The sequence below is a fragment of the Salvelinus namaycush genome, chromosome 1 (assembly GCF_016432855.1).
Source record: "Salvelinus namaycush isolate Seneca chromosome 1, SaNama_1.0, whole genome shotgun sequence".
Taxonomy (NCBI): domain Eukaryota; kingdom Metazoa; phylum Chordata; class Actinopteri; order Salmoniformes; family Salmonidae; genus Salvelinus; species Salvelinus namaycush.
In genome coordinates, this window is record NC_052307.1 from 30,606,738 (window position 1) to 30,627,614 (window position 20,877).

At 44.1% G+C, this 20,877-nt stretch overlaps 2 protein-coding genes across 3 annotated transcripts in view; one reads left to right on the top strand and one right to left on the bottom strand.

The window, feature by feature from the left end:
- iqgap2 (IQ motif containing GTPase activating protein 2) overlaps positions 1-20,877 on the top strand; it is an 82,409-nt gene that overhangs the window by 44,756 nt on the left and 16,776 nt on the right. For both annotated transcript variants that reach the window (XM_038977618.1, XM_038977541.1), the window contains exons 6-15: positions 3,621-3,688; positions 4,515-4,628; positions 4,885-5,063; positions 5,858-5,945; positions 6,279-6,442; positions 7,269-7,356; positions 7,495-7,658; positions 7,897-8,057; positions 15,087-15,211; positions 15,691-15,854. In XM_038977618.1, coding sequence (XP_038833546.1) covers positions 3,621-3,688; positions 4,515-4,628; positions 4,885-5,063; positions 5,858-5,945; positions 6,279-6,442; positions 7,269-7,356; positions 7,495-7,658; positions 7,897-8,057; positions 15,087-15,211; positions 15,691-15,854 — 1,315 coding nt within the window. The remainder of the gene's footprint in view (positions 1-3,620; positions 3,689-4,514; positions 4,629-4,884; positions 5,064-5,857; positions 5,946-6,278; positions 6,443-7,268; positions 7,357-7,494; positions 7,659-7,896; positions 8,058-15,086; positions 15,212-15,690; positions 15,855-20,877) is intronic.
- Positions 18,527-20,639, bottom strand: f2rl2 (coagulation factor II (thrombin) receptor-like 2). Its single transcript, XM_038977718.1, has 2 exons — positions 20,336-20,639; positions 18,527-19,926 (listed from the first exon to the last, which is right to left on the bottom strand). Exons 1-2 carry the CDS (start codon positions 20,421-20,423, stop codon positions 18,857-18,859), a joined length of 1,158 nt encoding a protein of 385 aa, XP_038833646.1. The 5' UTR covers positions 20,424-20,639; the 3' UTR covers positions 18,527-18,856.

Below are 20,877 nucleotides of genomic sequence, written 5' to 3' on the forward strand. Positions count from 1 at the left end.
TATAAAAAATAACAAACTTATGTAAATAAGATAAGTATACAGACCCTTTGCTATGATACTCGAAATTGAGCACAGGTGCATCCTGTTTCCATTCATCATCCTTGAGCTGTTTCAACAACCTGACTGGAGTCCACCTGTGGTGTATTCAATTGATTGGACATGATTTGGAAAGGCACACACCTGTCTATATAAGATCCCACAGTTGACAGTGCATGTCAGAGCAAAAACCAAGCCTTGAGGTCAAAGGAATTGTCCGTAGAGCTCCGAGACAGGATTGTGTCAAGGCACAGATCTGGGTACGGGTACGAAAACATTTCTGCAGCATTTGAAGGTCCCCAAGAACACAGTGGCCTCCATCATTCTTAAATGGAAGAAGTTTGTAACCACCACGACTCTTCCTTGAGCTGGCTGGCCAGCCAAACTGAGCAATTGGGGGTGAAGGGCCTTGGTCAGGGAGGTGACCAAGAATCCGATGGTCACTCTGACAGAGCTCCGGAGTTCCTCTGTGGAGATGGGAGAACCTTCCAGAAGGACAACCATCTCTGCAGCACTCCACCAATCAGACCTTTATGGTGGAGTGGCCTGACGGAAGCCACTCCTCAGTTAAAGACATGACAGCCCGCTTGGAGTTTTCCAAAAGGCACCTCAAGACTCTCAGACCATGAGACACAAGATTCTCTGGTCTGATGAACCAAGATTGAACTCTTTGGCCTGAATGCCAAGCGTCACGTCTAGAGGAAACCTGGCACCATCCCTACGGTGAAGCATGGTGGTGGCGGCATCATGCTGTGGGGATGTTTTTTCAGCGGCAGGGACTGGGAGACTAGTCAGGATCGAGAGAAAGATGAACGGAGCAAAGTACAGATATCCTTGATGAAAACCTGCTCCAAAGCACTCAGGACCTCAGACTGGGGGCAAAAGTTCACCTTCCAACAGGACAACGACCACAAGCACACAACCAAGACAACGCAGGAGTGGCTTTGGGACAAGTCTCTGAATGTCCTTGAGTGGCCCAGCCAGAGCCTGGACTTGAACCCGATCGAACATCTCTGGAGAGACCTGAAAATAGCTGTGCAGCGACGTTCCTCATCCAACCTGACTGCGCTTGAGGGGATCGGTAGAGAAGAATGGGAGAAACTCCTCCCAATACAGGTGTGCCAAGCTTGTAGCATCATACCCAAGAAGACTCGAGGCTGTAATCACTGCCAAAGGTGCTTCAACAAAGTAGTGAGTAAAGGGCCTGAATTCTTAAGTAATTTCCTTTTTTTTTTAAATTATACATTTGTTTAAGAAAAAATTAACAGTTTTTGCTTTGTCATTATGGGGTATTGTGTGTAGATTAATGAGGGTAAAAAAAATTAATACGGTAGCGCCTCCATGCTCTGGACACTATGCTGACAGACACAGCAAACCTTTTTGCCACAGCTCGCATTGATGTGCCATCCTGGATGAACTGCACTACCTGAGCCACTTGTGTGGGTTGTAGACTCCGTCTCATGCTACCACTAGAGTGAAGGCACCGCCAGCATTCAAAAGTGACCAAAACATCAGCCAGGAAGCATAGGAACTGAGAAGTGGTCTGTGGTCACCACCTGCAGAACCATTCCTTTATTGTGGGTGTCTTGCTAATTGCCTATAATTTCCACCTTTTGTATATTCCATTTGCACAACAGCATGTGAAATTTATTGTCAATCAGTGTTGCTTCCTAAGTGGACAGTTTGATTTCACAGAAGTGTGATTGACTTGGAGTTACATTGTGTTGTTTAAGTGTTCCCTTTATTTTTTTGAGCAGTGTATATATAATTTAAATAGTGCAATATTTATAGGATGCCATTTGAGACCGCCTCAGTCTCCAGTCTCACCTGAGAGCTGCTGTCATAGTGTGGTAATAGTGGTGCTAGTAGAAGTAACAGCTCTGTAGTGACACTTAGTCATTGTGTGATGTCAATAGTGTCGCTACTAGTAGGAGGTTTTGTACTGACAGTTTTTCCCCCCGGGCTCTGCTTTCTGTGCCCACACTGACTGTCATGTATACAGTTATGTCATGTACACTGTAATGTGTACAGAAAAGGGTGGCTCGCATCTGAATGTGGCAGAGAATTGGAGTGAACGTGTTAGCGAGTTGGCTTGTTTTCTTAATTTTTTTTTGCTGTTTGGTCAGGGCCCATGAGGATCAGCTTCCTTCCCTCCCTGTGTGTGCGCGGACACACACACACACACACACATACACACACACACACACACACACACACACACACACACACACACACACACACACACACACACACACACACACACACACACGTGATCTTCCTTCCTGGCAGGCTGGTCTAACCCCCACTGGGAGCCAGGGAATACACTAGCTCTGAGGAGAAGTAGACACACTGGGCTAATGGGTCTTTGTTGAGAATTCAGTACAGTGGAAAAATTGAAAGGCACCACAATAGAATGGAAACTGAACATAAGTATTCACTCCGGATATGATGGGATTGGTTGGGCATGCGTGTGTGTGTGTTGGTGACGGTGTCACGTTTTGTGTATGCGTGTGTGTGAAGAGGGGGGAGAGTGTGTGTTTGTGTGGAGGGAAAGGAAGGAGGATGTTGTTCCGTGTCCTTCCTACGTGCTTATTGGCCAAGTCAGCAGGATGATCTAACGAAGCCTCCATCATTATCCTCAGTCTCAGTCAGCTGTTTAGAGTCTGCCAGCCAGCCATGGGTTAACAACGTATTAAACCTTTGGCCTTACCTCTGTCTCAGCAGACTCTACAGCCCTAAGGAAGAGACCTGTGTCCCTGTTTACACTCACATACATATGCACACACACACACACACTTAGAGTTTAGAGGCTAACATAGCACTATCATAGCCTCCTCGTACACACAGTTACAGGCACTGGGCCAATATAATGAATGCCAACTTATCAGGAACCTGCTGGCAGATGAAAGTTTAATTCCGTTTCCAGCCACCTGTTTGTTTCAGGCCACCCTTAGTTAGCGCCGTTGGCAGAAAGCTGATATTTCTGGTTTTCAGGGATACAGTATTTTCAACTTCCATTTCCCCTGAAAAACGGAAATGGGGACTCCGCTCAGGTGTCTCTCTACGCCTGCCGTGTTAGGTTAGTTTCAGGCTGACGGGACTCAGGACGGTGCAGTTTGCATGTCAGGATTGTTACTGCTGCTTTCTCTGAGCACCCAATGCCCCCCTGTGGGGAGAAGGGGACATTGCCGTTCGGCTGACGCTCTCCTAGTTCGGTCTGGAGCAGATGGATGTTTCAAGGTCCTGTTGGGATGCATCCTTCCTTCCTTCATTTCCTTCAAGTCATCACTGATCGGATTGACATGCTTTCATAGGTGAATGGAATATGGTGGATTCCTTGCTAACCCAAGTCAAGAGGAAGGATTCATTTCTGAAGTATTGAAGCGCAGCTGAAGTGTGGATGGATGCAGATGTATAGATCTTTGTAAATGTAGGTTTCCCCTGCCTCTGAGTTATTGAGTCAACAGCCACATCTTAGCTTCAGCTTGCTACCCTTTCTTCCTAACCGTTAAATCTAGATCAGTTAATGAGTTGAAGTTTGAAGCTTCATTCCTTTCCATTTCTCCCCCCCCCCCCCCCCACAGCTTATACCTGTTCAAACTGGGCATTGCACCACAGATCCAGGACCTGCTGGGGAAAGTGGCCTTCACAGGTAAGACCAGATTATACCAACTCTACTACATCATGATAGTTTGAGGTATCATAAGAGCCATAGCTGGAGTTCATCCTGTACTCTAACGTCAACCCATAGCGTTCTTCTCTGCCTGGCACCAGCCAGGTTTAAACTGGAGGCTGGGTCCTTGAACCTGTAACAACAGTTGCTGTGTAGTTGTACGACAGTGTAATGAGCAAGTTGCATGTAGCTAACTGCTCCAGAATGAACGCTGACATAACATACGGCGTTGTCGTGAAGTAAGAACCACTCTAGTGATTACTACCTCCCTTTAAAACTAAAGGAAAACATGTCTTCTGAAGACTCATTTAAATTGCCTCGGCTGGCGTGTGTGCGCGTGCGGTAATGACACATAATTGGTGCTCATGTTTGGTTTTGATCGAAACAGAATGTCATCACTTGCTCCCAGCTGCGTGTTCAATTCGATAAGCACTGTGGAGATGATTTGTAACGTGGTTGATATGAGTGAAGTGTGAAATACCAAACACGTCTCTTTACCGTTCTGTTTAAAATCTCCAGTGTGTCTTGATGTTATATAGGTTGCTAGTGAATGAGCAGTCCCTCTCCTAGGCACAGAGCGGCTCATAATATTGGTCGGAACTGCGCAAATGGAATGGCATCAAACACCTTGAAACCATGTGTTTGATGTACTTGATACCATTCCACTGATTCCGCTCCAGTCATTACCATGAGCCCGTTCTCCCTAGTTAAGGTGCCACCAACCTCCTTTGCTCCTAGGGTATAGAGGTTTCCTGCTGTGCCAGTTTGGCTGACCTGTTGTAATGTGATCCTGTCTGTCCCACAGAGGAAGAGATCAGTAACATGCGGAGTGAGCTGGAGAAGTACGGCATCCAGATGCCAACCTTCAGTAAGATAGGAGGCATCCTGGCCAACGAGCTCTCAGTGGACGAGGCAGCCTGTAAGTAGTACAGTACACTGTTCCGTCCACTGGATTACCTCTGGAGACCACTGGTCTTCTATCCTGCTCCTGAATAGACCCATAGGGTGTGCAGGGTTTGGTTCCAGCACAGCACAAAAACATTCGATTGAGATAATCCAGGGCTTGATGATTAGTTGAATCTGTTGTGTTAGTGCTGGGCTTCAACAAAAGTCTGACCTCCCATAGATAGACATTTTTGCTGCTGAGTGGTATTTATTCTTGCCTCTGTCCCCAGTGCACGCTGCTGTGTTTGCCATCAACGAGGCGGTGGATAAGGGTGAGGCAGCGGTGACCATGGGGGCGTTGAAGAACCCCAATGCCATGCTGAGGAACACTGGGGAAGAACTGGCCCAGGACTACCAGGTTACACTGAGCCGGGCCAAGGCTAGCAAGGAGGACCAGGCCTCAGGCAGGGTGAGGAACTCTGAGAGCCTCCCTGTTGTTGTCCTTTCCACACAAATCAGTAAAAGAAAGTCTGTGTCCCAAATGGCATCTCATTCTCTTTCAAGATCACTGCTTTTGACCAGAGATCTATGGGCCCTGATTCTGGTAGAATTTTCCAAACTGATCTTGGATCAGCAACTTGATCCTGTTCTGAACAGAAACCTCTTAGACCAGGCAGAGAGGTAGTGAGAATTGGTAGTATATGAGTCTTGTCTGCAGTGACTACCACCTGAAACACTTGCCATGACATTCCAGTGGCTGCAGCGTCAGCTGAACTCCCACTACAACACTAGTCTTCCCAAACAAACTGGCATCTCTCCTCCCATACTCCTCACTAACTCTGTGTAAACATGACCCACTATGTTAAATTACACATTTCTTCAGCAAAGACAAGAAATCTGAAGTTAATATGATGTCCAGATTATCAACAATTTTAGCATGACAGATTTAGTTTCAATATGCACAACATTTAAAAATGGATAGTGCGATATTGAGCCAGATGAACTCATGGATACCATTTTTATATCTTTCTGTGCAGTTTGAAGGAAGTTGAAGGTAGTTTTGTGAGCCAATGCTAACTAGTATTGGAGCAATGCCTGGAAGTCTTCCGATATAGCTAGCATGCAAAAAAATGGTATCCATGAGTTCATCTGACTCTGGTTTAGTAGAAAACGGCTTGATTGCCAGAATCTCGTATTATCCTTTTAAGAATGTACGTTAATAGTCCATCTAACACGATGCTTTTCTCTTGTCTCCGTGTTCAGCGCTCATCTGTAGCCACAGAGGAGAGAGATGTTTATGAGGAGCTGCTGACCCAGCAGGAGATCCAGAGCTGCATTGACCTTGTCAACAGTAACTACAGTTCCTGTCTTATGACCTCAGTTCTATAATGAACATCTCTAGGATAGGCCTTCAGAATGTCTAGAGCAGGGGTGTGAAACTCAAATTCTGTAGGGCCGTGTGTCTGCTGCTTTTCCTTATTTCTTCTCAATTTGTGTCCAATTAAGACCTAGACAACCAGGTGAGAGGAGTTTCTAACTAATCAATGACCTTAATCAAGTACAACGGAGGAGTGAAAATCCGCAGACTCTCGGCCCTCCACACATGGTCTAGAGGTAGTGTCCGAGGGGGGGGTGTGGCCAGTGTCTCCATCCAACCCCTGCTCCCTCCTGTCTGTCTCTCCAGCCCAGGTGGCGGTGCGGCAGGTGAACCAGGCCATCTCTGCCCAGGACGAGGCTGTTCTGCTGGCTGGGCTCAGGGTGCCCGCTCTGGGAATGCTGGGGGTCCAGGAGGCAAACTCCCACTGGTACCTGGAGCACTTAACCTCCTACTGCGAAATCAAGGCTCGGGTCAGTAAGGCCCAGTGGTGGAAAAAGTACTCAATTGTCATACTTGAGTAAAAGAAAAGATACCTTGATATAAAATGACTCACGTGAAAGTCACCCAGTAAAAATACTACTTAAGTATATTTAAAACCAAATACTTTTTTACTTTTACTGAAGTATCAAAAGTACATGGAATTGCTAAAATGTACTTAAGTATCAAAAGTAAAAGTCTAAAACATTTCAATTTCCTTACATTAAGCAAACCAGACGGCACAATTTATTTTGTATTTTTTTATTGAAGGATAGCCAGGGGCACACTCCAACACTCAGACATAATTTACAAATGGAGCATTTGTGTTCAGTGAATCCACCAGATCAGAGGCAGTAGAGATGACCAGGGATGTTCTCTTGATAAGCGTGTGAATTGGACCATTTTCCTCTCAAAATGTATTGAGTACTTTTGGGTGTCTGGGAAAATGTATGGAGTAAAAAGTACATTTTCTTTAGGAATGTAGTGAAGTAAATGTTGCCAAAAATATAAATAGTAAAGTACAGATACCCCAAAAAACGACTTAAGTAGTACTTTAAAGTATTTTTACTGAAGTACTTTACACCACTGGTAAGGCCAGTGGTCAAAGTAGTGGACGCATGTCTAGTAGGTTTTTACAGGTGTCGGGATATAAAGTGTCCTGTCAAAAGAAAGCAGAATACTAACACACTGTGTAGATGTGTTTTTGCCTTCAACAGCCCCAGACTTTATTTGTTGATTAAAGTTGCATTAGAGTTACAGAACCAGGATTTTTCTATTAAATTGAACTTGTCACCCAAACACTTTCTCTTTTGACCTCAGGACACTGGAGGTGCAATGATGCTGCAGAGGGAGGAGATTCAGAGGGTGGTCAGCTCCGCTAACGACTTTGCTGAGGCAGAGAAACGAAGTAAGCACCCCTCGCCTCCCATTCCAGTAATTTATATGAATTACATCAGAATAAACGTGTTTGAGTATTTGTAGGTTGCTAATCCTTTGCCATCTGCATTATAAGAAGATTGATGAGTACGATGGTTTTCCTGTTCAGAACTGGAGGCCATTGTAGCGATCAACGCGGCCATTCGTCATGGCGTAGCAGCAGAGACGGTGGAGGAGCTGATGAACCCAGAGGCCCAGCTTCCTATTGTCTACCAGACAGCTGCCAACCTCTACCAGACCGAACTGTTCAGCCTGCAGATACAGGGGGCAAAGGTGACGCACGCATGCAGGCATTCAAACACACTAACACACACACACACACACATTTGAGTTGAAATTACACTTTCCTATTTTAAGCTATGATATAAACTTGTACAGTTGTGAGCAGGTGCTAGTTGGCACAACAAAGTAGTAATAGATTTCTCTAGCTTGGTTCGCCAGTTTGCAGACAGTTGTGTGTCTGTCCAGGTGTATATGGTCACTGAGCCTTCTGTCTGATTGTATTGAGCAGGCAGGACTGGGGCATGAGGAGCTGTGTGTGGCAGTAGAGATGCTGTCTGCGGTGGCCGTGCTCAACGAGGTCCTGGACACCAAGGACCCCCAGGCTGTTACTGAACAGCTGACTGACTCTCCTCTGGGCTTCAGCAACATGGATCAGGACAACCTGCACAGGTAGCCAACACCACAACCTGCACAGGTAGCCAACACCATAACTATCTGACATATCACAGGTAACACCACAACTATCTACCCTTTTGTCCCTCTAGAGCAGGGGTCTCCAACCTTTTCTTGCATGAGAGCTACTTAAATGAAATGTAACTTATCGCAAGTTACTATTTTTTTTCTAGCTTGCTTCTCTTCTCCCCTGCAACACTTCACAGGTCCTTGATGTTATTAGGTTCTGACAAACCAAGTTTCACTTGACTCAAACGGACAACTAGAAAAAGCTCAAAACAAGTTTATTCACCCACTGGGTTAAACAGCTGAAAAGACAGACATGTTTCCACAAGTACATATATTTATACCCTCTACTGGGCGGAGTCAACTCCTTGCACATCTAGACAGCCAATACATCTCTGTTGCTAGGCAGGAACTTAAGTGGTTCCTCTCATTGGTGTAGTCATGGCCCTGTCTCCTGTCTGTGTATGTCATAGTACTGTTACTTCTCAAATTATTCTGACCTGACCTGGTTAGGCTGTTTTTATGTTATCCAGAGCGTTGATGACTGCAATTGTGCTTCCGGCACCAATTTACACTCTTTTTCCAACGTTTACTAACACCGGCCGTATTCAACGGGTGTTGAGCGTTCGTAAATTCGTCAGTCGTTCTGCGCTCTGACACACTCAGACGAGAGTGCTCTGAAATCGGAGTAGATAGTGTCGTGACTTTACTTCCATTAATCTGATGACTTATTTATTTAATCCTTTAACTATGTTTAATTGTTACCCAATTTTAAATTAATCATGTACAATTAACATTAGTATTTGGGGCACCATGGAAGAATTTGTTTAGAGTTACCATCTCCCAAATTAAACTCTCAGGTCTTTACCTATTTCATCGATAAACAGTCATCTTATTAATCATTACCTCTTATCAAATCATCATTCTGACCAGTCGTAATCTTCTTGGATCTGCGAAAACCCCAGTCTAGCTCATTATTCAGTACTACACAAATTGTGTTAATTATTTATTTACTAGCTAACTAAATTATAACACAGAATAAACATACATCCTTTACATGAGACTAAGGTCCCTAGTGGACTGACAAAATATGACAGTTTATTACACAGATGGAGAGGGGGGAAAAGAGGGAGACAGAGAAGAAGGAACACATTCTATAACTATTCTCCCATAAACCTCAAACTTTGCACACAAACTACCGCCCGTTTGGAATAAAAGATTGTTAATATATTTACGTGTGAAATGCCTTCGTTCGTTATATCTCTCGGTCGGAACCAAGCCTTCTCGGGAAGTTGTTGGCCTTCCAGTTGTATGGCTCTGATTGTCCGCAAGGGGTCTCCCCTTTCCCGTTTTCTACTGTTCAATCTGGAAGATAACTAGTCGACGGTTCCCATTGGTGATGAGCGTCGTAGGATAGTCTCACTTAGATTCGCTTTTCGCGATCTGACTTAAGACAGCTAATCAGCTGAACAAGTGATTGTCTAAGGTGAGCTTCTCGCCTCTTCCTTATCGTATTGGCATTCAGGATTCGGACCACGATTGACATGAGATGCAGCTTTTCGTCTCTCTGGTCCAAAGGAAGGTGTTCATTTCTTCACCTCGTGTTGAGGTTCAAAGTTTCAACCATTTCCAACATGAAGCTACCAGCCTCACGTTTCCTGGTTTAAGGGTTGATTCCTCTTCCAAGCCTTTATGCACTCTTGGTCAAAAGGGGCGTTCTGTTATACTGACAAGCTCTCTGACCTTACTCAGGGCCTGGCTACTTAATGTGCAAAATATATCAAAAACTATCTCATTAGAAAACTAAAATCACATTCCTAAACACATACCTTCATTACTTTCCATATTGTATTCACAACATATTGGATAAAAACTTGACAGATAAAGGGGGTATCCTTTCCAAGTTAAAGTATTTGGTCCTTACAGTTTTTAATAACATCACAAAATGAAAAACAATGTGACATTAGTTTTCCATAGTTCCCCACTGACCACTTCCCACATTATGTTAAATATACGGTTGCACATTTTTGGGACTATTCAGAGGTGGAACTTTCTGTGGGAATTAACAGGAATATATATGCAAATTAATATTAATACCATTTAAATGAAGATGTTTTTTGCATTGGATATATTTACCATATCATATGGAGACAGGAACATAAACCTTTTACCTTATCATAAGTAGACATAATTGCAAATGATTAAATTCTTCCAATGGAAAAAAAACTATTTAGTTATGAATTGAACTTTAATTAGTTGACTCTTCACATGGGATGATTTCACTGAACAACAAAAGAAAGGCAATATTGAGTGATCCCCAATGATCCTTCGCATCTCCCAAAAACATTTTCAATATCTGTAAAATTATAGTCTTGAAACTAAAGCTTTGGTGGTTTTCCTCTCAGGCTTTGATGTCTTCTCCCTGGACCTCCTCAATGTCCACCTCTTGAACATCAGACTCTGAGGCCTCATCTTCACTGTCACTTTCCAACCTTGTTGAGGATGGCTCGTTGTCAGGCTCAAAAAGCCTCAAATTTGCCCGGATGGCCACCAATTTTTCAACACTTGTATTGGTCAGCCTGTTACGTGCTTTGGTGTGTGTTCCCAAACAAGGACCAGTTCCACTCTGAGGCAGCTGATGTTGGTGGGATTTGGAGGATGGAGGAAACAGGGGAAAGAGCCTCAGATCCACAAAGTCCCTTCCACCAGGTGGACAATGAGATATGTTGGCATGACTGCCATATTGTATCTCCATCCCAAAGCCCTTGCTTGGAAGTGTACTTCACCAGACTGCCAAGAACCTTGCCCTCATCCAGGCCAAGGTGGCGAGACACGGTAGTGATGACACCATAGGCCTTGTTGATCTCTGCACCAGGCAGGATGCTCTTGCCAGCATACTTGGTGTCCAACATGTACGCTGTGGCGTGTATGGGCTTCAGGCATAAGTCTTCATGCTTTTTCATGTATTTCAGAACTGCAGTTTCCTCTGCTTCGAGCAACAGTGAAGTGGACAGGGCAGTACGGATTTCTTCTCTTAGATCTGCAAACAGAGTCTGAACATCAGACAGGATGGCATTGTCTCCCTCAATCCATGCAATGGCTACTGCTATAGGTTTCAGGAGTTTCAGGCTGCTTACCACTCTCTCCCAAAATACATCATCCAGGAGGATCCTCTTGATGGGGCTGTCCATATTGGCAGACTGTGATATTGCCATGTCTTGGAGAGTCATGGTAGCAAAAACTAACTCGCAGAAATTGTTAACAAGTTAGAAATGATTTAAACACACTTTGCTGTAGGCTACTATTTACTAGTTAACAAAAAATCATGTATGTCATGTAAAATATATTCACCCCACCCAGTATTGTAATCAAAACTTACCAGAAGGCATGTAGTCCTTGGCTCAGACGGTGTAGTAGTGTGGGCTCAATAGCATCTCATTAGCATGCAAGATCTTGAAAATGTGATGGAAGAGTGCACTGCACATGTGATGGAAGAATGTGCATGTACTGTGCATGTAGAGGGTTGCAATTCCATTGTTTGGGGATAGTTTAACCAAAATATGCCACAAGACCTAGAATTGCTTTATGTGTATCCCACAAAAAAGGTTAACTGTTATAAGCTAACTTTTCTAATGAATTTAAGTGAAATTACCCAAATTCCCGGGCTTAACTTCCCATGGAAAATTTCCGGTAAGTTTCCGACCCTTTGCAACCCTAGTTAAATATTGTTCCATTATCACTTTTTGGATGTTAGTTTTGGGCGGGCAAAAGTGTCTGAACAAAGACATTCCTGTAGTTAATGCTAAAGCGAAAGAGAGTCTCCGTCTTGTAATTTACGACCGAGTGTGAAGGGTCGACCATCCAGCAGCTCCCCCTCTCCCCTCTGTGGGAGAGAGAGAGGCCTGGTTACTGTCACAATCTCGGCAGTCTGATCTGACCCATTCTGATCCTCACAGGACTGTCATGACAATAGCCAGAGCGAATTTACCAGCTACGTCTATCAACAGTTGTCGCAGTGACATTAACATTCTATTGAAATGGTTACTTGCATAGTAGAGTTTTTTGTTAAGACATGTAGCTAGCTAAACAATGAACCATATTCCCAACTCAGGACGTTAACTTCTCTGGGATATGTGGGACGCTAACGTCCCACTTGGCCAAAAGCCAGTAAAAATGCAGAGCACAAAATTCAAATAAATTACTATAAAAATCAATCTTTCATGAAATCACACATGAAAGACACCAAATTAAAGCTACACTTGTTGTGAATCCAGCCAACATGTCTGATTTCAAAAAGGATTTACGGCAAAAGCACACCAAACGATTATGTTAGGTCAGTACATAGCCACAGAAAAACACAGCCATTTTAGGAGTCACAAAAAGTAGAAATAGAGAAAATGAATCACTAACCTTTGATCTTCATCAGATGACACTCATAGGACATCATGTTACACAATACATGTATGTTTTGTTCGATAATGTGCATATTTATATCCAAAAATCTCAGTTTACATTGGCGCCATGTTCAGAAATGCCTCCAAAATATACTGAGAAATTGCAGAGAGCCACATCAAATAACAGAAATACTCATCATAAACTTTGATGAAAGACCCATGTTTTACATAGAATTAAAGATACACTTGTTCTTAATGCAACCGCTGTGTCAGATTTCAAAAACACTTTACGGAAAAAGCAAACCATGCAATAATCTGAGACGGCGCTCGGATATAAACAACATTTCTCCGCCATGTTGGAGTCAACAGAAATACGAAATTACATCATAAATATTCCCTTACCTTTGATGATCTTCATCAGAATGCACTCCCAGGAATCCTAGTTCCACAATAAATTGTTGTTTTGTTCGATAATGTCCATTATTTATGTCCAAGTAGCTACTTCTGTTAGCACGTATAGTACACATATCCAAACGCTCGCGCAGATCCAGGCGAACGTCGGATGAAAACTTCAAAAGGTTATATTACAGGTCGAATAAACTTGTCAAACTAAGTAGAGAATCAATCTTTAGGATGTTGTTATCATAAATATTCAATAACGTTCCAACCGGAGAATTCCTTTGTGTCTATAGAAGTAATGGAACGCAAGTCGATATCATGTGGAATGCGCATGACCAGGAACTGGCACTCTGCCAGTCCACTGACTAAAACAGCTCCCATCCGGCCCCACATCACAGTAGAAGCTTCATTCAACGTTCTACAGACTGTTGACATCTAGTGGAAGGCGTAGGAAGTGCAAACAGATCCATATCCCACTGGGATTTCAATAGGCGATGAGTTGAAAATCGACCGGCCTCAGAATTCTCACTTCCTGTTTGGATTTTTTATCCGGTTTTTGCCTGCCATATGAGTTCTGTTATACTCACAGACATCATTCAAACAGTTTTAGAAACTTCAGTGTTTTATATCCAATAGTAATAATAATATGCATATATTATTATCTGGGACAGAGTAGGAGGCTCTGGGCACGCTATTCATCCAAAGTGAAAATGCTGCCCCCTATCCTAGAGAAGTTAATACCCTGCATGAATCTGCAGGTAACTAACCAACCAGGTTCAATGTTAGCTATAACTGGCAAAGCAAATGGCTCTGAGATAAGAATAATATTACTACACAGATCATACACGTAACGCTAGCTAGCGAGCCAGCCTGCTAACATTAGCTAGCTAGCTAACAGTACACTTTAACTTGAAATGAAAACAACTTTCTGACAAAATTTGAAACGTGTAATATCTGAAAATGTAGCTTGCTATAGACTGTTACATGGATGGATGCTTCTTCCTCTCTCACGCATGCCATGGTTGCCCTTAGTTTGAAGATGTAATCCGGAGACAGGTGTTTTCTCCATCTCCTTACCTATCATACTCTAATTCCACTGATTTTCAAACCTCGGTCCTCCAGAAAGTGGAGAGCAACACTAATGCAATTCTACTACAATATATATATATATTTAAAGCCGCGTTAGACAGGATTACCTAAACATACTGACCAGCTCAAACAGACAGAAGCCTGCTACATGGCAGACCAATCCGAACTCATCTCTCGGCATGTCCAGCCCACTCATTCTCAGCCAATCATGGCTAGCAGGAAGGTTGCTACCTATTTCTGTGGCTAAACCAACTAATTGAGTAATTTTATTCGTATTTACAGATTGCATACACGTTTGTTATTAAGGCACATGAAAGTTCACATGTTCCAGAAGGCATTTCTGTCAAAAAAAATGCATTTTGATAAAAAATAAAAAAAAGTTTGTGTTCAAATGGCTCTCCAGTGAAGTTGTGATGCGCGAGATATGCCTAGTTTCCTGAAATTAATAAACAACTTTAACCCTATAAAATCTGTTTAGTATTTTCCCAAATGTTGTCTTCTCGGCTGAATTTTTCCGGGTTTTGGATTTGTTTATTTTTCACAAACAAAATAAAAATTATTCTTGGAGAACCAATGAAATTGGATGATCTGAGTCCATGTCAATGCTTAAATCACATCAAAAGACAATTTTTAAGGTCTGGAAAAAAGCGAACACATTTTTGAGTGTAATTCCCCTTTAATTGCAGATCTAGAGAGAGAGCAATGTGTCGGTCTAGCAATGTTTCTGTACTGTTGCACATGCTGAGTTTGCTAAAGTGGCAATATTGCTTGAAATTAATTGGCAGATGTTATGCTTGGCTTTTTAAGCCAATAGTGCAATAGTGGCTAACCAGGGGTGGGATAATGTCAAGATGGCTTTGATTGGATAGTAGCTGGAAGCTTGCGGTGTCTGATACTTGTGAGATTTGTTCATGAAAGTTTGCGGCGGAACTCGTGAAAAAAGCATGTACTTTCAGAAATGTTTGGCCAACTACTGGTAGCTCGCGATTGACCTGTTGGAGACCCCTGCTCCAGAGAGGGAACTCCACAGTTACTCACACACACACACAGGTAACAACTAGAAGAAGAAACGTCTGTCTGCCTAATGTGTAACCTCGCCTGGCCCTGCCCCTTCCCCCTCTCCCCCTCTGTCTCTCAGGTATGCAGACACTCTAATCAGTCTCCGAGCCGAGAGCCTGTCCCAAGGCCTGGAGTTCCTCACCTGGAATGATGTTCAGAAGACCATCGACACTGTCAACCTACAGGTCCACGAAGAACACGAGCGTAAGTCAAGTCCTCTAACGGTCTTGACACTGACTACATCCCAAATGCCACCCTATTTATTTCACTACTTTTGATCAGGGCCCATAGCGCTCTGGTCAAAGTAGTGCACTGAATAGGGAATAGGGTGCCATTTGGGATGTAGACAATGTCTCCCAAGCCTAACCATTCACTTAGTTGGGAGAAAAGTTAGCAGTGTCTTGACTAAATAAATACACAGTCTAAATAATAATACAATGTTTTATTGTCACGTACACCGGATAGGTGCAGAAGATGTGTTGTTTTACAGGATTAGCCATACAGTAGTAGTAGTACGGCGTCCCTGGAGCCAATTAGGATTAAGTGGGTTGCTCAAGCGCACATCGATGATGAAGTAGTCCTGAGATCAGTATCATTAGGGCTGTTTCCCTGCTGCTTGGGGAGGTTCAACTCCCCCTGACTCAGTGTCATTACACATGCTGTCTGTCTCAACTCCCCTCCAGGTATTATTGCTATAGCTGAGATCAACGAGGCGCTGAGCTCTGGGGATCCTGAACAGACCCTCTCTGCTCTGCTCCTGCCCACGGCCAAACTGCAGGGGGTAAACCCAGCAACAGCGAAACACTACCATGACGTCCTGCAGAACACCAAGCTACTCATCTGTAAGGTACTGGACTGTCAGCTATTATGAGATCCTATAGATATCTTCCCTCGAGCAGAGAAGCCTCCATCTTAATACATCTCATGTACGGAGAAGGCATTTGTACGGAGAAGGCATTAGTACCCAGAGGCTGGGGATCACAGCTGTTGATCAGATCTAGGTTACAGATCCAGGCTACAGATCTAGGTTGCCATATTTCCTATATAGTGCATTACTTTTGACTAGCGCCCAGTGCTCTGGTCAAAAGTAGTGCGCTATATAGGGACTAGAGGGCCATTTGGAATGACTGTAGATCTGTAACCTAGACCTAATAAGGTGTTTAGTTGAGAAGGATAGGGACAGTGACAGAGATGAATGAGATGTTCAGTGATTAATGGGAGCATGTTAAAACAGGTCTGTCTGGAGTCAAGAACATCATCGGAATGAACCTGCCCTCACCTTTATTTAAAACCCTGCTCATTCTATGACATGTACTGTATCCACCCCAATGGTGGAATCAGCTTCTCCCTGAAGCTAGGATGCGGAGTCCCTGCCCATCTACCGAAAACATCTGAAACCCTACCTCTTCAAAGACTATCTTAAATAATCCCACAGCACCCCCACCTAAAAGATTTAATGAAATAAATAGTGTGTGTATAATATGTATTACCGTTCAAAAGTTTGGGGTCACTTAGAAATGTCCTTGTTTTTAAGGCACTGCATCGCAGTGCTAGCTGTGCCACCAGAGACTCTGGGTTCGAGCCCAGGCTCTGTCGCAGCCGGCCGCGACCGGGAGGTCCATGGGGCGACGCACAATTGGCCCAGTGTCGTCCGGGTTAGGGAGGGTTTGGCCGGCAGGGATATCCTTGTCTCATCGCGCACTAGCGACTCCTGTGGCGGGCCTTGCGCAGTGCACGCTGACCAGGTCGACAGGTGTACGGTGTTTCCTCCGACACATTGGTGCGGCTGGCTTCCGGGTTGGATGTGCGTTGTCAAGAAGCAGTGCGGCTTGGTTGGGTTGTGTTTCGGAGGACGCATGGCTCTCGACCTTCGCCTCTCCCGAGTCCGTGCGGGAGTTGCAGCGATGAGACAAGACTAACTACTACCAATTGGAAACCATGAAATTGGGGAGAAAAAAGGGGTTAAAAAAAAAGAAATGTCCTTGTTTTTGAAAGAAAAGCACCTTTTTTTTGTCCTTTACAATAACATCAAATTGATCAGAAATACAGTGTAGACGTTAATATTGTAAATGACTATTGTAGCTGCAAACAACAGATTTTTAATGGAATATCTACATAGGCATACAGAGGCCCGTTATCAGCAACCATCACTCCTGTGTTCCAATGGCACGTTGTTAGCTAATCCAAGTTTATCAGGCTAATTGAGCATTAGAAAACCCTTTTGCAGTTATGTTAGCACAGCTGAAAACTTTTGTGCTGATTAACGAAGCAATACAACTGACCGCCTTTAGACTAGTTGGAGCATCAGCATTTGTGGGTTCGATTACAGGCTCAAAATGGCTAGAAACAAATAACGTTCTTCTGAAACTCGTCAGTCTATTCTTGTTCTGAGAAATGATGGCTATTCAATGCGAGAAATTGCCAAGAAACTGAAGATCTCGTACAACGCTGTGTACTACTCCCTTCACAGAACAGCGTAAACTGGCTATAACCAGAATAGAAACAGGAGTGGGAGGCCCCGGTGCACAACTGAGCAAGTGGACAAGTACATTAGTATCAAGTTTGAGAAAGACGCCTCACAAGTCCTCAACTGGCAGCTTCATTAAATAGTACCTGCAAATCACCAGTCTCAACGTCGACAGTGAAGAGGTGACTCCGGCCTTCACATATAAAAATAGCCTGTCGTGAACTAACACTCGCACTTGACTTTTTTCCCCCTTACTAGCACTGACTTTTCTACTACTAAAATTGAGGAAAAGTGTACTTACTAAGACTAAGATATGTAGTTTCTCACCTAGCTATTTTAAGATGAATGCACTAACTCTAAGTTGTTTTGGATAAGAGTGTCTGCTAAATGACTAAAATGAAAGGCGTGTGCAGTCTACACCTATCAATGTGGACAACAGAATATACAGAATTAAAATGGGAATTAACTAATAAATGAATGTATGGTAATACATGAATATACTTCATTTGTATTGCAAGGGTTTTATATTTACAAATTGTCCTTGTGAACAAATCAAAACAGTACATAATGATAACTTTGAAGTAAGCATGTCCTTCCTTGGCTGAGATAATGAGTGGCCTGGACATGCCGAAACAGTCTGGTTTCTCAACATCATCTCTGGGAGAATTGTTTTTGTCGTCACTGTTGCCGTCGGCTGGTTTTTCAGGACATCCTTGCTGATACTGTACACAAATGAAAACATTTGCTAAACCGTCAACTTAGTAGCTCTGATAGTATCCCACAGGGGAGAACGCATAGCATAACATTGTGTTCAGATTTCAAGCAGAGCTGTTTCCTGTTCACTTGTTTACAGCGTGTAGTTCCAGACGGCTTCCCTGCCTCTTCATCTTCAGTAGTTTGCTTGTTCATGCTCTGGGCTCCCCCACTGCGCTCTGACAATGGAAGATACTGTACAGCTGTACATGGCCCATCTGTAAATAGCCCACCCAATCTACCTACCTCATCCCCATATTGTTTTTATTTACTTTTCTGCTGTTTTGCACACCAGTATTTCTACTTGCACATCATCATCTGCACATCTATCACGCCATTGTTAATTTGCTAAACTGTAATTACTTCGCTACTATGGCCTATTTATTGCCTTACCACCTCTCGCCTTTTGCACACATTTGCATAGACTTATTTTTTAATTTTTTATTCTATTGTGTTGACTGTACGCTTGTTTATTCCATGTGTAACTCTGTTGTTTGTGTCGCACTTCTTTGCTTTATCTTGGCCAGGTCGCAGTTGTAAATGAGAACTTGTTCTCAACTAGCTTACGTGGTTAAATAAAGCTGAAATATATATATTTTTTAAATACAATGGGCACATACACACAGTCTCTACACCAGAACAGGTGTCTGCTGTGTCCTCCTGAGAGAGGCGAAGCGCAGTTTGGAGGCGGTTGTCCTGGACATGAGAATACACAGGAAGGGGTCCAGACAGCTGTGGAAGCAGCACAGACACACTGTAGCGCTGGAGTACACATACAGCCCGTCCTCTCCACTGGTGGACAGCCTCACGTAATGGGCGATATGGAGGACGCCGCTGGGAGCGAAACACACAGTGAAGATGAGGAAGACCAGTGTACTGACCCTGATGAAGGGTGTCCAGTCAAGGCCCGAGCGACCCAGATGTCGCACCACCGCCACATGGGTCCAGGCACAGACCACAAAGGGCATGAGTAACCCTAAACAGACCAGTGCCAACCTGTAGGGCACCAGCAGTGCGTGGGGGGAGTCCTCCAGGGGCAGTATGTCGTGGCAGGTGGTGAAGCCCAGACGAGGCAGCAGGAAGCTCTGTCTCACCAGGAGCTCAGGCACCACAGCCACCCCAAACAGGCCCCACACCCCCAGGCTTGCCCCCAACGCCCAGGCCGTCTTGTGCAGCCGCCTGTACAGGAAGGGCCTCACCACGGCCAGGTAGCGCTTGAGGCTGACACAAGCAATGGTGTGGGCAGAGCAGTAGACATTGCCATAGAAACAAGCGGTGACGACACGGCAGGCAGCTTCGCCGAACACCCAGTTGTTTCCGTTTAGGTGGTAGTGGACTCGGAGGGCCAGGGAGAGCAGGAGGAGTAGGTCAGAGAGGGCCAGGCTAAGGTAGAGGACAGCCGTGGAGAAAGACCTGGCCCGGAGCCTCAGGAAGGTCAGGATATAAGCGTTGGAGGGAATGCCCACTGCCATGGCCAGGAGGTAGGCTGAGGGGATGAGCCGGGTGCTGAGTAGCCCCGTGGTGTAGGCTACTGCAGGGTCTTCCAGCCTCACGTCCAGCCCAGGGGCCCCAGGGGACAGGTTGACCAAGCTGGGGGGCCCCGCCGCAGCCGTACAGTTGGTCTGAACTCTCCTGCCATTGAACGTCCTTGGGTCCAACACAGCTAAGGTGGTTATTTTTGTCTTGTTGACTTTCTCCTCTGTGGTGAAATGGGGGGGAAGAACATAGATTTTAATTCCGGTGTGAGGTTTTCTACTTTGAATGCAACTATTCCCCTTTGACACACAGTATTGAATGGAAATGCCATTATAATAATCTAGATATTATTTAAGTTAATTGGCTCAAAATGCTGTTTAAAACATGCATGATGTTACACAATTCATACAAGATGTGTGACAACCGTACACTAGCGATTGTGAAGCTGATTTACTGGCAAACATTTAGGCATAACAAGCATGTTGTTGATGGAGGGGAAACAGAACTGGTGAAGCCCTACCAAAATGCAGCTTGACCAAGTGGATGCAAAGTCCCCAATTGTAATATGAAAGGCTTAAGAATGATGTCCTCTCTAAAATCCTATGGAGAAATGTAAAAAGAAAGTGACTTACCATTGTCCTGGAGAGATAGTCCTACCGTCAGACAGAAGAGAATCCCAGCCAGTGTATTGGTCCGGTCTTTCTCCTGTCTCCTCCACATTGTTATTATTATCCCTGTTTTATTCCAACTCAAAGTCCTCTAGTTTTTCTATAGACTTGCTATAGGCTAGTTGTTCATTATCAGGATTAACTAGCAGAATCAACTAGCCATCCAGATAGCTGGTTCACATGATCAAGCAGGCTACTGTACTGGAAGTCCATGCTACACTGGTGTTAGCACTGGACCGTGAGGCTGTGTGCGTAGGGTGTGTGTATACTCTGTGTGTGTTTCCTGTCCAGGCTTGAAACTGAATTCCTGCTCTGCGTCAGACCCTATCTACTGATTCAGCCGAGTGGGAGGAGACGGTCCTAATAGTTTACTGTTTAGTTGGTCATTCCTAAAATAGTTTGTTTTTTTGTGCAGGTTTCTCAAGTCTTTCAGTTTTCTGTGACTGAAAATATGGCTTGTCTAATGCAAAATTACTAATGTTAGAGTAAAAAGATTAACTCCGGTT

Excerpts from the sequence above, each read along its gene's own strand:
- f2rl2 (XM_038977718.1), bottom strand. The coding sequence starts at position 20,423 with ATGTGGAGGAGACAGGAGAAAGACCGGACCAATACACTGGCTGGGATT. Across the intron at positions 19,927-20,335 it reads ACTATCTCTCCAGGACAATG|AGGAGAAAGTCAACAAGACA; the intron begins GTAAGTCACTTT and ends ATTTCACCACAG.